An 18,228-nucleotide genomic window follows, 5' to 3' on the forward strand; every position below is an offset into this window, starting at 1 on the left:
ACACATCACACCCCGTAACTCCCTATATTATTAACCTATAAATTTCAAACTCCGCCCAAACTTAGAATTTAATGTATCCAGCAATTGTACCGAAGGATTTTTTTATATACCAATTAGTGGGCCCACAATCTGCCAAAATAAGTTTTGTTTACTAACCGGGCCGTGGTATTTTAAGCTAAATATCCGCGGTCAGGCATGTGAATCATGGCGCAGTTGGTAAAGCTGTGTGGCAAGTTAAATTTGTAGTCCACGATACCATGGGTTCGAAACCCTACGACGGTCAACATTCAAATTTTTTCTTTTTTTTAATATTATTTTTTTAATATATATTTTTATTTTTAAACGTGAATCAAGTGTTCTGTATATAAAACAAAATCTATTTTTTCTTTGGGAAATAGCGAATAATAACTAATAGCGAACTTTTTTTATCTTCTTTCCAATATTTTAAAGCGAATAAAGTCTTCTATATGTGAATAAAGGCTGAAAACGGGACAGAAGTCATATCAGGAGTCACGCACACATCACACCCCGTAACTCCCTATAATATTAACCTATAAATTTCAAACTCCGCCCAAACTTAGAATTTAATGTATCCAGCAATTGTACCGAAGGATTTTTTTATATACCAATTAGTGGGCCCACAATCTGCCAAAATAAGTTTTGTTTACTAACCGGGCGGTGGTGTTTTAAGCTAAATATTCGCGGTCAGGCATGTGAATCATGGCGCAGTTGGTAAAGCTGTGTGGCAAGTTAAATTTGTAGTCCACGATACCATGGGTTCGAAACCCTGCGACGGTCAACATTCAATTTTTTTCTTTTTTTTAATATTATTTTTTTAATATATATTTTTATTTTTAAACGTGAATCAAGTGTTCTGTATATAAAAAAAAATCTATTTTTTCTTTGGGAAATAGCGAATAATAACTAATAGCGAACTTTTTTTATCTTCTTTCCAATATTTTAAAGCGAATAAAGTCTTCTATATGTGAATAAAGGCTGAAAACGGGACAGAAGTCATATCAGGAGTCACGCACACATCACACCCCGTAACTCCCTATAATATTAACCTATAAATTTCAAACTCCGCCCAAACTTAGAATTTAATGTATCCAGCAATTGTACCGAAGGATTTTTTTATATACCAATTAGTGGGCCCACAATCTGCCAAAATAAGTTTTGTTTACTAACCGGGCGGTGGTGTTTTAAGCTAAATATTCGCGGTCAGGCATGTGAATCATGGCGCAGTTGGTAAAGCTGTGTGGCAAGTTAAATTTGTAGTCCACGATACCATGGGTTCGAAACCCTGCGACGGTCAACATTCAAATTTTTTCTTTTTTTTAATATTATTTTTTTAATATATATTTTTATTTTTAAACGTGAATCAAGTGTTCTGTATATAAAAAAAAATCTATTTTTTCTTTGGGAAATAGCGAATAATAACTAATAGCGAACTTGTTTTAACTTCTTTCCAATATTTTAAAGCGAATAAAGTCTTCTATATGTGAATAAAGGCTGAAAACGGGACAGAAGTCATATCAGGAGTCACGCACACATCACACCCCGTAACTCCCTATAATATTAACCTATAAATTTCAAACTCCGCCCAAACTTAGAATTTAATGTATCCAGCAATTGTACCGAAGGATTTTTTTATATACCAATTAGTGGGCCCACAATCTGCCAAAATAAGTTTTGTTTACTAACCGGGCGGTGGTGTTTTAAGCTAAATATTCGCGGTCAGGCATGTGAATCATGGCGCAGTTGGTAAAGCTGTGTGGCAAGTTAAATTTGTAGTCCACGATACCATGGGTTCGAAACCCTGCGACGGTCAACATTCAATTTTTTTCTTTTTTTTAATATTATTTTTTTAATATATATTTTTATTTTTAAACGTGAATCAAGTGTTCTGTATATAAAAAAAAATCTATTTTTTCTTTGGGAAATAGCGAATAATAACTAATAGCGAACTTTTTTTATCTTCTTTCCAATATTTTAAAGCGAATAAAGTCTTCTATATGTGAATAAAGGCTGAAAACGGGACAGAAGTCATATCAGGAGTCACGCACACATCACACCCCGTAACTCCCTATAATATTAACCTATAAATTTCAAACTCCGCCCAAACTTAGAATTTAATGTATCCAGCAATTGTACCGAAGGATTTTTTTATATACCAATTAGTGGGCCCACAATCTGCCAAAATAAGTTTTGTTTACTAACCGGGCGGTGGTGTTTTAAGCTAAATATTCGCGGTCAGGCATGTGAATCATGGCGCAGTTGGTAAAGCTGTGTGGCAAGTTAAATTTGTAGTCCACGATACCATGGGTTCGAAACCCTGCGACGGTCAACATTCAAATTTTTTCTTTTTTTTAATATTATTTTTTTAATATATATTTTTATTTTTAAACGTGAATCAAGTGTTCTGTATATAAAAAAAAATCTATTTTTTCTTTGGGAAATAGCGAATAATAACTAATAGCGAACTTGTTTTAACTTCTTTCCAATATTTTAAAGCGAATAAAGTCTTCTATATGTGAATAAAGGCTGAAAACGGGACAGAAGTCATATCAGGAGTCACGCACACATCACACCCCGTAACTCCCTATAATATTAACCTATAAATTTCAAACTCCGCCCAAACTTAGAATTTAATGTATCCAGCAATTGTACCGAAGGATTTTTTTATATACCAATTAGTGGGCCCACAATCTGCCAAAATAAGTTTTGTTTACTAACCGGGCGGTGGTGTTTTAAGCTAAATATTCGCGGTCAGGCATGTGAATCATGGCGCAGTTGGTAAAGCTGTGTGGCAAGTTAAATTTGTAGTCCACGATACCATGGGTTCGAAACCCTGCGACGGTCAACATTCAATTTTTTTCTTTTTTTTAATATTATTTTTTTAATATATATTTTTATTTTTAAACGTGAATCAAGTGTTCTGTATATAAAAAAAAATCTATTTTTTCTTTGGGAAATAGCGAATAATAACTAATAGCGAACTTTTTTTATCTTCTTTCCAATATTTTAAAGCGAATAAAGTCTTCTATATGTGAATAAAGGCTGAAAACGGGACAGAAGTCATATCAGGAGTCACGCACACATCACACCCCGTAACTCCCTATAATATTAACCTATAAATTTCAAACTCCGCCCAAACTTAGAATTTAATGTATCCAGCAATTGTACCGAAGGATTTTTTTATATACCAATTAGTGGGCCCACAATCTGCCAAAATAAGTTTTGTTTACTAACCGGGCGGTGGTGTTTTAAGCTAAATATTCGCGGTCAGGCATGTGAATCATGGCGCAGTTTTTAAAGCTGTGTGGCAAGTTAAATTTGTAGTCCACGATACCATGGGTTCGAAACCCTGCGACGGTCAACATTCAAATTTTTTCTTTTTTTTAATATTATTTTTTTAATATATATTTTTATTTTTAAACGTGAATCAAGTGTTCTGTATATAAAAAAAAATCTATTTTTTCTTTGGGAAATAGCGAATAATAACTAATAGCGAACTTTTTTTAACTTCTTTCCAATATTTTAAAGCGAATAAAGTCTTCTATATGTGAATAAAGGCTGAAAACGGGACAGAAGTCATATCAGGAGTCACGCACACATCACACCCCGTAACTCCCTATATTATTAACCTATAAATTTCAAACTCCGCCCAAACTTAGAATTTAATGTATCCAGCAATTGTACCGAAGGATTTTTTTATATACCAATTAGTGGGCCCACAATCTGCCAAAATAAGTTTTGTTTACTAACCGGGCCGTGGTATTTTAAGCTAAATATCCGCGGTCAGGCATGTGAATCATGGCGCAGTTGGTAAAGCTGTGTGGCAAGTTAAATTTGTAGTCCACGATACCATGGGTTCGAAACCCTACGACGGTCAACATTCAAATTTTTTCTTTTTTTTAATATTATTTTTTTAATATATATTTTTATTTTTAAACGTGAATCAAGTGTTCTGTATATAAAACAAAATCTATTTTTTCTTTGGGAAATAGCGAATAATAACTAATAGCGAACTTTTTTTATCTTCTTTCCAATATTTTAAAGCGAATAAAGTCTTCTATATGTGAATAAAGGCTGAAAACGGGACAGAAGTCATATCAGGAGTCACGCACACATCACACCCCGTAACTCCCTATAATATTAACCTATAAATTTCAAACTCCGCCCAAACTTAGAATTTAATGTATCCAGCAATTGTACCGAAGGATTTTTTTATATACCAATTAGTGGGCCCACAATCTGCCAAAATAAGTTTTGTTTACTAACCGGGCGGTGGTGTTTTAAGCTAAATATTCGCGGTCAGGCATGTGAATCATGGCGCAGTTGGTAAAGCTGTGTGGCAAGTTAAATTTGTAGTCCACGATACCATGGGTTCGAAACCCTGCGACCGTCAACATTCAATTTTTTTCTTTTTTTTAATATTATTTTTTTAATATATATTTTTATTTTTAAACGTGAATCAAGTGTTCTGTATATAAAAAAAAATCTATTTTTTCCTTGGGAAATAGCGAATAATAACTAATAGCGAACTTTTTTTATCTTCTTTCCAATATTTTAAAGCGAATAAAGTCTTCTATATGTGAATAAAGGCTGAAAACGGGACAGAAGTCATATCAGGAGTCACGCACACATCACACCCCGTAACTCCCTATAATATTAACCTATAAATTTCAAACTCCGCCCAAACTTAGAATTTAATGTATCCAGCAATTGTACCGAAGGATTTTTTTATATACCAATTAGTGGGCCCACAATCTGCCAAAATAAGTTTTGTTTACTAACCGGGCGGTGGTGTTTTAAGCTAAATATTCGCGGTCAGGCATGTGAATCATGGCGCAGTTTTTAAAGCTGTGTGGCAAGTTAAATTTGTAGTCCACGATACCATGGGTTCGAAACCCTGCGATGGTCAACATTCAATTTTTTTCTTTTTTTTAATATTATTTTTTTAATATATATTTTTATTTTTAAACGTGAATCAAGTGTTCTGTATATAAAAAAAAATCTATTTTTTCTTTGGGAAATAGCGAATAATAACTAATAGCGAACTTTTTTTAACTTCTTTCCAATATTTTAAAGCGAATAAAGTCTTCTATATGTGAATAAAGGCTGAAAACGGGACAGAAGTCATATCAGGAGTCACGCACACATCACACCCCGTAACTCCCTATAATATTAACCTATAAATTTCAAACTCCGCCCAAACTTAGAATTTAATGTATCCAGCAATTGTACCGAAGGATTTTTTTATATACCAATTAGTGGGCCCACAATCTGCCAAAATAAGTTTTGTTTACTAACCGGGTGGTGGTGTTTTAAGCTAAATATTCGCGGTCAGGCATGTGAATCATGGCGCTGTTGGTAAAGCTGTGTGGCAAGTTAAATTTGTAGTCCACGATACCATGGGTTCGAAACCCTGCGACGGTCAACATTCAATTTTTTTCTTTTTTTTAATATTATTTTTTTAATATATATTTTTATTTTTAAACGTGAATCAAGTGTTCTGTATATAAAAAAAAATCTATTTTTTCTTTGGGAAATAGCGAATAATAACTAATAGCGAACTTTTTTTAACTTCTTTCCAATATTTTAAAGCGAATAAAGTCTTCTATATGTGAATAAAGGCTGAAAACGGGACAGAAGTCATATCAGGAGTCACGCACACATCACACCCCGTAACTCCCTATATTATTAACCTATAAATTTCAAACTCCGCCCAAACTTAGAATTTAATGTATCCAGCAATTGTACCGAAGGATTTTTTTATATACCAATTAGTGGGCCCACAATCTGCCAAAATAAGTTTTGTTTACTAACCGGGCCGTGGTGTTTTAAGCTAAATATCCGCGGTCAGGCATGTGAATCATGGCGCAGTTGGTAAAGCTGTGTGGCAAGTTAAATTTGTAGTCCACGATACCATGGGTTCGAAACCCTGCGACGGTCAACATTCAAATTTTTTCTTTTTTTTAATATTATTTTTTTAATATATATTTTTATTTTTAAACGTGAATCAAGTGTTCTGTATATAAAACAAAATCTATTTTTTCTTTGGGAAATAGCGAATAATAACTAATAGCGAACTTTTTTTATCTTCTTTCCAATATTTTAAAGCGAATAAAGTCTTCTATATGTGAATAAAGGCTGAAAACGGGACAGAAGTCATATCAGGAGTCACGCACACATCACACCCCGTAACTCCCTATAATATTAACCTATAAATTTCAAACTCCGCCCAAACTTAGAATTTAATGTATCCAGCAATTGTACCGAAGGATTTTTTTATATACCAATTAGTGGGCCCACAATCTGCCAAAATAAGTTTTGTTTACTAACCGGGCGGTGGTGTTTTAAGCTAAATATTCGCGGTCAGGCATGTGAATCATGGCGCAGTTGGTAAAGCTGTGTGGCAAGTTAAATTTGTAGTCCACGATACCATGGGTTCGAAACCCTGCGACGGTCAACATTCAAATTTTTTCTTTTTTTTAATATTATTTTTTTAATATATATTTTTATTTTTAAACGTGAATCAAGTGTTCTGTATATAAAAAAAAATCTATTTTTTCTTTGGGAAATAGCGAATAATAACTAATAGCGAACTTTTTTTTACTTCTTTCCAATATTTTAAAGCGAATAAAGTCTTCTATATGTGAATAAAGGCTGAAAACGGGACAGAAGTCATATCAGGAGTCACGCACACATCACACCCCGTAACTCCCTATAATATTAACCTATAAATTTCAAACTCCGCCCAAACTTAGAATTTAATGTATCCAGCAATTGTACCGAAGGATTTTTTTTATATACCAATTAGTGGGCCCACAATCTGCCAAAATAAGTTTTGTTTACTAACCGGGCGGTGGTGTTTTAAGCTAAATATTCGCGGTCAGGCATGTGAATCATGGCGCAGTTGGTAAAGCTGTGTGGCAAGTTAAATTTGTAGTCCACGATACCAGGGATTCGAAACCCTGCAACGGTCAACATTCAAATTTTTTCTTTTTTTTAATATTATTTTTTTAATATATATCTTTATTTTTAAACGTGAATCAAGTGTTCTGTATATAAAAAAAAATCTATTTTTTCTTTGGGAAATAGCGAATAATAACTAATAGCGAACTTTTTTTTATCTTCTTTCCAATATTTTAAAGCGAATAAAGTCTTCTATATGTGAATAAAGGCTGAAAACGGGACAGAAGTCATATCAGGAGTCACGCACACATCACACCCCGTAACTCCCTATAATATTAACCTATAAATTTCAAACTCCGCCCAAACTTAGAATTTAATGTATCCAGCAATTGTACCGAAGGATTTTTTTATATACCAATTAGTGGGCCCACAATCTGCCAAAATAAGTTTTGTTTACTAACCGGGCGGTGGTGTTTTAAGCTAAATATTCGCGGTCAGGCATGTGAATCATGGCGCAGTTTTTAAAGCTGTGTGGCAAGTTAAATTTGTAGTCCACGATACCATGGGTTCGAAACCCTGCGACGGTCAACATTCAATTTTTTTCTTTTTTTTAATATTATTTTTTTAATATATATTTTTATTTTTAAACGTGAATCAAGTGTTCTGTATATAAAAAAAAATCTATTTTTTCTTTGGGAAATAGCGAATAATAACTAATAGCGAACTTTTTTTTAACTTCTTTCCAATATTTTAAAGCGAATAAAGTCTTCTATATGTGAATAAAGGCTGAAAACGGGACAGAAGTCATATCAGGAGTCACGCACACATCACACCCCGTAACTCCCTATATTATTAACCTATAAATTTCAAACTCCGCCCAAACTTAGAATTTAATGTATCCAGCAATTGTACCGAAGGATTTTTTTATATACCAATTAGTGGGCCCACAATCTGCCAAAATAAGTTTTGTTTACTAACCGGGCCGTGGTGTTTTAAGCTAAATATCCGCGGTCAGGCATGTGAATCATGGCGCAGTTGGTAAAGCTGTGTGGCAAGTTAAATTTGTAGTCCACGATACCATGGGTTCGAAACCCTACGACGGTCAACATTCAAATTTTTTCTTTTTTTTAATATTATTTTTTTAATATATATTTTTATTTTTAAACGTGAATCAAGTGTTCTGTATATAAAACAAAATCTATTTTTTCTTTGGGAAATAGCGAATAATAACTAATAGCGAACTTTTTTTATCTTCTTTCCAATATTTTAAAGCGAATAAAGTCTTCTATATGTGAATAAAGGCTGAAAACGGGACAGAAGTCATATCAGGAGTCACGCACACATCACAACCCGTAACTCCCTATAATATTAACCTATAAATTTCAAACTCCGCCCAAACTTAGAATTTAATGTATCCAGCAATTGTACCGAAGGATTTTTTTATATACCAATTAGTGGGCCCACAATCTGCCAAAATAAGTTTTGTTTACTAACCGGGCGGTGGTGTTTTAAGCTAAATATTCGCGGTCAGGCATGTGAATCATGGCGCAGTTGGTAAAGCTGTGTGGCAAGTTAAATTTGTAGTCCACGATACCATGGGTTCGAAACCCTGCGACGGTCAACATTCAAATTTTTTCTTTTTTTTAATATTATTTTTTTAATATATATTTTTATTTTTAAACGTGAATCAAGTGTTCTGTATATAAAAAAAAATCTATTTTTTCTTTGGGAAATAGCGAATAATAACTAATAGCGAACTTTTTTTTACTTCTTTCCAATATTTTAAAGCGAATAAAGTCTTCTATATGTGAATAAAGGCTGAAAACGGGACAGAAGTCATATCAGGAGTCACGCACACATCACACCCCGTAACTCCCTATATTATTAACCTATAAATTTCAAACTCCGCCCAAACTTAGAATTTAATGTATCCAGCAATTGTACCGAAGGATTTTTTTATATACCAATTAGTGGGCCCACAATCTGCCAAAATAAGTTTTGTTTACTAACCGGGCCGTGGTGTTTTAAGCTAAATATCCGCGGTCAGGCATGTGAATCATGGCGCAGTTGGTAAAGCTGTGTGGCAAGTTAAATTTGTAGTCCACGATACCATGGGTTCGAAACCCTACGACGGTCAACATTCAAATTTTTTCTTTTTTTTAATATTATTTTTTTAATATATATTTTTATTTTTAAACGTGAATCAAGTGTTCTGTATATAAAACAAAATCTATTTTTTCTTTGGGAAATAGCGAATAATAACTAATAGCGAACTTTTTTTATCTTCTTTCCAATATTTTAAAGCGAATAAAGTCTTCTATATGTGAATAAAGGCTGAAAACGGGACAGAAGTCATATCAGGAGTCACGCACACATCACAACCCGTAACTCCCTATAATATTAACCTATAAATTTCAAACTCCGCCCAAACTTAGAATTTAATGTATCCAGCAATTGTACCGAAGGATTTTTTTATATACCAATTAGTGGGCCCACAATCTGCCAAAATAAGTTTTGTTTACTAACCGGGCGGTGGTGTTTTAAGCTAAATATTCGCGGTCAGGCATGTGAATCATGGCGCAGTTGGTAAAGCTGTGTGGCAAGTTAAATTTGTAGTCCACGATACCATGGGTTCGAAACCCTGCGACGGTCAACATTCAAATTTTTTCTTTTTTTTAATATTATTTTTTTAATATATATTTTTATTTTTAAACGTGAATCAAGTGTTCTGTATATAAAAAAAAATCTATTTTTTCTTTGGGAAATAGCGAATAATAACTAATAGCGAACTTTTTTTTACTTCTTTCCAATATTTTAAAGCGAATAAAGTCTTCTATATGTGAATAAAGGCTGAAAACGGGACAGAAGTCATATCAGGAGTCACGCACACATCACACCCCGTAACTCCCTATATTATTAATCTATAAATTTCAAACTCCGCCCAAACTTAGAATTTAATGTATCCAGCAATTGTACCGAAGGATTTTTTTTATATACCAATTAGTGGGCCCACAATCTGCCAAAATAAGTTTTGTTTACTAACCGGGCGGTGGTGTTTTAAGCTAAATATTCGCGGTCAGGCATGTGAATCATGGCGCAGTTGGTAAAGCTGTGTGGCAAGTTAAATTTGTAGTCCACGATACCAGGGATTCGAAACCCTGCAACGGTCAACATTCAAATTTTTTCTTTTTTTTAATATTATTTTTTTAATATATATCTTTATTTTTAAACGTGAATCAAGTGTTCTGTATATAAAGAAAAATCTATTTTTTCTTTGGGAAATAGCGAATAATAACTAATAGCGAACTTTTTTTAACTTCTTTCCAATATTTTAAAGCGAATAAAGTCTTCTATATGTGAATAAAGGCTGAAAACGGGACAGAAGTCATATCAGGAGTCACGCACACATCACACCCCGTAACTCCCTATAATATTAACCTATAAATTTCAAACTCCGCCCAAAATTAGAATTTAATGTATCGAACAATTGTACCGAAGGATTTTTTTATATACCAATTAGTGGGCCCACAATCTGCCAAAATAAGTTTTGTTTACTAACCGGGAGGTGGTGCTTTAAGCTAAATATTCGCGGGCATGCATGTGAATCGTGGCGCAGTTGGTAAAGCTGTGTGGCAAGTTAGATTTGTTGTTCCGGGGGTCCTGGGTTCGAATGCCTGGGACGTGCACCTTTTCGAAAAAATTTCTTTTTTTCTTCTTTTGTTTATTTTACATTATATTATTTTTTTAATGTGTTTTTCGATATTCTGGAGGGTCCTGCATTTTGGAAATAAATTTTTTTTATTGCGAAAATGGGAAAAAAAATATAAAATTCCAGGAAAATCAGTTTATTTTTTCTTTTTCGACTCCATTTGTAACATTTTGGATTTTCTAGCATGCATGGGGTATTTTCTGTGTGTGAAATCCAGCAAAGAAAGCGTAAAGGAGTAATAAAAAAAAGAGGAAGAAAATAAAATGGCTCGAGTAAGGTTCATATTTCGAGACCCCCTAGCTCCCTTCAATATTAAGTTATAATTTTCAAACTCGGACCCTAAGTAGGGGTCTATGGTCCAAACATGGCTGCCGAAGAAAACTGTTCTGTTATCCAATACATTGTTTATTGTGCAACTTACAGTCCCTGACCAAATTATTAGACGCGCTATAAGATTCTATGCAAAATCGTAATTATCGGGTGATAACTATACAGCTTTATTATTTTCACGCGGTTTACACTTGTTTGCGCTCGTGTATCAATCTGTTAAATTAGACAATATATAATATAAATTTGACAATTGGATAAATTAGACGATATATTACATAAATATAGAATATTTATTATATCAGGTATTATATTAGTATATTTCAATAATTAGACCAAATTATTAGACGCGCTGTAGTTTTTTAATAATGACATGATTTGCACGAGTTTAAACGTATTACTTTTATATTTAAATATACATGTAATGGGTTTTTATTCAGGAGATTTTTAATATACTTCCTACTTATATTAATTTTAACGTATTGCATTACAATGTTAACCAATCGATACACAAACGTAAACTAGTGTGCAAACCGGTTTCAGACGCTAAAAAACAATAAAACTGTATAGTATCACGTGATAATTAAGATTTTACATAGAATCTTATAGTTCGTCTAATAATTTGTCCAGGGACTGTTTGTGATCTCGTTTTCAATAAAGTTAGATACTTAACAAATTTAAAACAAGTCAAGAGCTATAAGCGATAAGCAGAGAGCTCGCCGCACTTAACTATACTCAATACTTAATGACATCCATGACGTTCTATTGTGTTTCTAAGTTGCTGATTTAAATCTTTCTTTCCACACCTTTTTCCTAAATGTTATGTTACAAAAAGGAAAAAGAATGTTTTTATCGTCGTTATTTAATTTTCTTATTTAAAATAAATAATTTGTAATTCTGAAAAGTAAAATAAGTTCTTTTTACTCTTTCTTGCTTAACTGTCACTGTTCAATGAATTTTTTTTTTTTTTTTTTTAAAACATTATTTACATTTTATAAGAAAACTAAATAATAAGATCATAAATAAATTTTCATCACTATTAAATTTTTTTACGTAAACACAACTTATTTACAGGTTGTATTGAATAGTTAAAAGTTTCATGTTATCAAAAATTTATTGTTACTTGTCATATATTGTAAAATTGTTTTATAATTTCTTTTTTCAAATCCAGCTCGAACAAACTCTGTATGCAAACATGCTAGTTCAAACACATAAATATCCACCGTAACATACCATTGGATCCGACAAAGCTTATGTTCACCATCTTGTAAGAAACATCAATGCACACTGTTGTAAGGTAAAGAAGTTCCGTCAGATGTTAAAGCAAAAACATTCTATTGCATAGATAGCAGTTAAATGAAAGAATTGCGCTATTAATGATGGAAGGACTTAGTTTCACGTAAAATATTTTATTTTATTTTATAACCTTCGTTGAACAGTCAACCCAATTTTTAGGTTTACGACTACTAATGTTCAACTCCGTATCCTTGTCATTTTGAACCCAATCCAGAAGACAAGGGAACTCTTGTATCAATTATTGGGAGAAATTTGCAAATCCTCCACAAAGGCAAATTTCTCCCAATACTTGATCCAAGAGTTCCCTTGTCTTCTGGATTGGGTTCAAAATGACAAGGCTAAGTAGTTGAACATTAGTAGTCGTAAACCGAAAAATTGGGTCAGCCGTTCAATGACGGTTATATATCACTGAGGATATTTTACGCAGCACTGTGATCGGTGAAAGACGGATGCGGAATTTTTATTAACCAGTCATCGTTGGAATTCGAACCCGGTTCATCTCATAGGAAGGCGAACTCTCTATCCCCCGAGCCATCACGGCTCTAGGTAAATGTTTCATTAAGTCACTTAGCTTCTTGAAGCTGCGTATATACTTTAGCTGTTAGCTGTCAATCCAGGTAAACAGGGGTTCAAATCCCATCGTTGACACCACATAATTTACTCCATTCCTTCAGCACGTGAGAAGTTTCTACTGTCTTGCACTCCTCATATACATGATTTGGCAAAATAGTTGCGTAAATAACTACACTATCATTTTCACAGAACCGGAGCTTATATATAGCCCCATTGCACTTTCTGTTTATATATATATATATATAGATAATAACCTATTTTTAGACTTTTAAATTTTTTAGGCTTAACATTAATTTTTGTGTTTTTAATAAATGTTTTTTTATTTGTTGTAATACAGATAATTTGCGTCCGGCAAAAATATTTAATTTAATTTTACTTTAAATTGTGCAATTTAGCGTTTATAAAAAGGATCCTAACTGATATAATTATGTGTAAAAACAAATTTACTAATTTTCAATGACAATTTTACTAATTTTAAATAAATAAACAATTATCATTTATGTTTAATGTGCATTGAATTTAATATCATAAAAATTAGTTAGCTTTAAAAGGAAAGAAAAGGTTGGTTTATTTGAGCTGCTTGTTTTTTTCTAAAATAACTTTTTTTTTTCTAATTTAGCTTTCTACTCTAGAATCAGATCATTGGCAGCACCGTTTTTAGTGCATTCTGACATGAGATTGTATCGTCAAAAAGACCTCTTTAAGTTAGAGCTTCGCACAAATATTTTGAATACATTTTAATATACTTAATTTGCTTTGTTAAATTTTTTGTTTTTATATTTTTTCGCGTTTCCTTGTTTGAACTTTCTCGCATTTGATGCAGATGTTTGTCAGGTCACTGGTTGAGGTTTTAATGGTCTCTCCTAGAAGGTTTTTTTTCATCACAAAATCTATGAAAAAAAGTCAGTGCCTCCCAAAAAGTGGTCGTAAAAAAAAAAGACCATCATTCTCTGATCATCATGTAAGTCTTTTTCTCAACCACTCAATTTGGCTTATTGAAAACCACCAGTCCTTAGGAAAACAATCTCTTTTTTTTATAACATATATATTGCAACTATTCACATAAAGTGTTGGTCAAAATCAAATGTTAAAACAGAAGTTTAAATATTTAAGAAAAATGTTCGAAAAATCTGTGATTGTCATGAAATTGTGGAGCCCTAACCCTTATCACCCCCCTGGCATACAATGGGCTGTTGAAAGAATGCTTTGCTTTATTGCTTGAGCTATAATGCAGTGAAAAACAATGCTTGATACTACTTTTCCAATAAATCTCTTTGCATTATTTATTTAGTTTCTTTCTTACCTTCAATTTTAGAGTAATATTCGGAAAAGGAAAAAAAGATAGCAGTAACTTGTAATGTAAAGCCAAACTAAAAATATTTTATTTAAACTATTAGCAAATGTTGATACATGCCTGTACATATTTACTACAAAATATTTGAATTAAAAAGAGTTAATTTTAACATGTTCTAAAATGTTTTTTTTTTTTAAATTCTACACTATGTGGTGCAGCAGCCTATGAAGGGTAAAAGCCTACTGTGCACATCCAAGTTTTTGTGACTCTAGGCTCTGGAGTGCCAGAGCAAATGTTGGGTGGTCAACCAAGTGTGGAAATCCCCAATGTTTGGCACTTATTCAGGGTCCCCACTCAATTTCAGAAGGAAAAAAAATTCCATGACTTTGCTAGAAAAAGTTCAGTGAAAATCCAGATCATATTTTATCTATACCATGCAATTTTTCATCAGAAATGATTTTACTTTTTATTTGTAGTGTCAAATACTAGATTTTGTGAGCAAAACAATATCATGGAAAGAGGAATAAAAAATGCAAGTTTGGCTAAAATGTGAAATTTTTGCAACAAATAACTGTAATAGATATCAGAATTATTTGTCTCAAAAGATTACATAAAAAATGTGGTTTACCAGAAACAAATCTGTTACCTGATCTACAGTTGAAAACTTTTTAAGAGAAAAATAAAGATATGAGTAAAAACTTATTATTTTGATAACATATTCCTATCTTTTGATTTTTTTTCTTCTAATTTTTGAATATAATTAATCCTATCTTGCAACAGGCTTCCCACTCAATTTCTGAAAAAAAAAATGTCCTAACTTTTCCATGTATATCAGGTAAATTTCAATAGAAATCCAAACCATATTTTATCATACCATGAAATTTTTCATCAGAAAACCAGCATTCTTGTCAAATTTCTTGTAATGTGAGCAAAAAAACATATAATATAATGAGAATGGAAACATAAAAAAGTTTCACTAGAAAAAGAATTCCACTTCTAAGGTAGATACATATTCAACTTTTAATATAGACATACTTTATAAAATAATTCTACTAGATGCTAGAATTAACTCGAATCTCGATAACTGTTACTGACAATTCGAAGACTGATCATTTACCAGGTTTGTTGAAGGATTTTTCTAGACAATTCAACTTTCCTTGACAATTACCTGATTTTTAGAGTCAAAATAAAATTCCCTGAAAATTTCAGGTTTTCTGTGTTCTCTCTGCCATTTTATTGATCCACTGAATGGATGTGTCAACTTTGCCGAAGCTCTGGATCTGTGCACGAGATTGCACCGCCGGGACTCTCTCCAGTTAAAACAAAGGCAAATTGTATAACAGGCAGAAAAATTAAATAGAGAATAATTTTTTAAATACAGGGTACCTGCTACATTTTAGATTTTCAAATCCATGACTTTCCCTGAATAATTCTAAGAATTTTTCATTACTTACAATTTTAGTTACTTATGGTTAAGAATTATGAAATTATGTCACGAGGCGGTGCTCAAATCAATATTATTCAGTTGCTATTCAACTCTGAAGCTGCCACTTCACAATGACCTTGTCAATTTTATATCTTTAAACTTGTAAATAAATTATTATGTGTGTTACAGTCCACTGGTTAATAGATCGATACATCACAAACACTAAACACTTACAATTGAAGTTACAATTTTCTCCGACAAAAACACAACCATAAATTAAAAAAGCATTGTAATAACAATAATTGAAATGATAGATATAACCGAAACTGTTATACTCTGCATCTTCATATTAATTGATTTTAAACTTAAAAAACAAAGTAAAGAAAGAGTTGCAGCAATGAAGTGGCTAAAAAAAAATATGAAAGCAAATAACTAAATACAGTCAGATATATGTTATTTAAAGCTGTTTTATTTCTTCTTAAAAGTGTAATATAAAAAGCTTAAACTAGAATTTTAAATTAATAAAAAAATAAATAAAAAAATTTTGAAATCACGAAAGTTTAAAAGCTAATTTGCTCTAGAAATTACGTTCTTTCTTTCATTTTTAGAAAGAAACCACATTTTAATAAAATATGACTGGGAGAGCGGATTTTGTTACAAATTCAGATATTTACACTGTGAAAATTCCATTTTAAAAATTAGATTTTTCGGCAGTCTAAATCCATGACGTATCATGTTTTTTTAAATAGAAATAGTTAAAATCATGACAAAATTTGTTTAATACCCAAATCTATGACTTACTATGATTTTTCAAGACATTCCAGGAGCGTGGTAGAGATTTTTTTCCTTTGAGGCACAGTAAAAAGTAACTGTAATTTTTTTATTATACAATACTATTACAAGCTTTCAAGTTTTAGTAATATTCCCTTATAATAGTTTAGTTAGTGCATATAATAGATTGGTAAAACTATTATAAGCTCTCAAGTTTAGTATTAGTCAAGTTTAGATTATCAGTGTTTATAGTAATATTTATCTGTATCAACATACATTTATAATTTATAAATGTATTCTTAAAAATTCAACGTTGTTTTACTTAATAAACAAATATTTAAAGCAAATATGAAACAATATTTATTTTTTTATTAACAGAAAATATTTCATGTTAGAAGTATTTTGATTACTTATAGTATTATGAGCTTTAAGACAATTTTGGAAGAAAATTTCAAGTATTACTGTCAAAAACCTGTTTAAGAAATCCAAAAAACTCAACCTCCAAGGTATAAAAACCTTTTTTTAAAACCCAGACACAAATTATCACTTTTGTATTTTTTTTTACAATAAAAGGGATGAAAATACTGAATTTTTTTACTCGAAAAATCAATTAAAACACTGCATAACACTCATACAAGCAAACTTCAATTAGAAGCAATTAAAAAAAAAACAATCTCTTGTTTGCAACTAAATTGAGACCAAGTCATTAATAGAAAGTGACTTTAATTCAAGTAAAAAAGAAATCAAAAATTTAATAAAATATCTTCATTATATAAATATTTCACAACAAATAATCTCTGTGTTCAAAAGTCGTATTCTTCTATAACAATCTCTTCATCAGGCAATATCTTGACATTTTCATCTGACATGTTAGTATCATCAATTGGGTCGCTCTCTTCCTCTCCAAAACAAAAGTGGTCTTTTTCATCTAACGTCTTTCCCACTTGGCTATTAATATATGAAATTTTACAACAATAAAAGTAAGTATTCATTAAATCAATAGTAATGAAAACGATTATCAATAATGGTGAAAATAAAGATTAAAAGATAGAGAAATGATACAGAATATGATATAGATGAAAAGATATAGAATAACTTTTTGAAAGATATAGAATAACTTTCAATTTAGAAAAAGAAAACATCCTTAAACTTATGTTTGTTTCTCATTAAATTAAGAAAACTGAATTGAGAGAATACTACTAAGTATAAAGAAGTCATTAGTAAAATAAAATTTTCAGATAATTCTATATACCTTGCACCTTCGCATTGCTTCAATTTTATATTACAAAATTATTTGCAGTAAGAGTAGGGGTTATTTCCTGAGCATATTTGAAGATTTTCTTAAAGTTAACAGATTTTTTTTCTAATATTAAAATCAGCAAACACAAAACTATGATGAAAATTTTAATTACTTTTCTTTAATTCATTTAAAGATATTAAATTAAACGAAATTTAAAAATTTAAGAATTTTCTATTTATTTATTTACGGAATTTCTGAAATTTACGTAAAATATGACTTTTTATCTAATATACATTTTTTGCTTGATATATGTGCCTAATTTTGGGAAAATGAAGATATAGAAATTTTGAATATAAGAACATGAAGATTGTGCTGCAGATTGACTCAGTAAATTCTGCTGTAAGGTATATAAGTTGCACTGCAATGTCATAATCAAAAATACAAAAGTAATAACCAATCAGAGTTTTTAAATGAAGGAGTATATTGCATAAAACAGATTTCATAAAACAGTTTGCAAGAAAATATTTAAAATTGATTTAAAATGCTTCCTAAAAACAAAATGCGACTTTCTAAACTAGCTAACATGTGGTGAATGAAATTATCACTAAGTTACAAAAGTTAAATTAAAAATAATGTAACTCTAGTGAAAAATATCAGAAAGTCTTTTTTTG

General features: G+C 31.4%; 1 protein-coding gene across 13 annotated transcripts in view; it reads right to left on the bottom strand.

Annotated features, from left to right (window-relative positions):
- Positions 1-17,023: 17,023 nt before the first annotated feature.
- The window catches only part of LOC147803227 (uncharacterized), a 33,388-nt gene continuing 32,183 nt past the window's right edge, over positions 17,024-18,228 (bottom strand). For all 13 annotated transcript variants that reach the window (XM_087150585.1, XM_087150588.1, XM_087150586.1 and 10 more), the window contains one exon: positions 17,024-17,265. Coding sequence is in view for 9 of the 13 variants with exons in the window: in XM_087150596.1 (XP_087006722.1) it covers positions 17,121-17,265 (145 nt within the window). In the remaining 4 variants the exon portion in view is untranslated. The remainder of the gene's footprint in view (positions 17,266-18,228) is intronic.

Source organism: Parasteatoda tepidariorum, chromosome 9 (assembly GCF_982258835.1).
Source record: "Parasteatoda tepidariorum strain Cologne lab strain chromosome 9, Ptep-v5.0, whole genome shotgun sequence".
NCBI classification, from domain to species: Eukaryota; Metazoa; Arthropoda; class Arachnida; order Araneae; family Theridiidae; genus Parasteatoda; species Parasteatoda tepidariorum.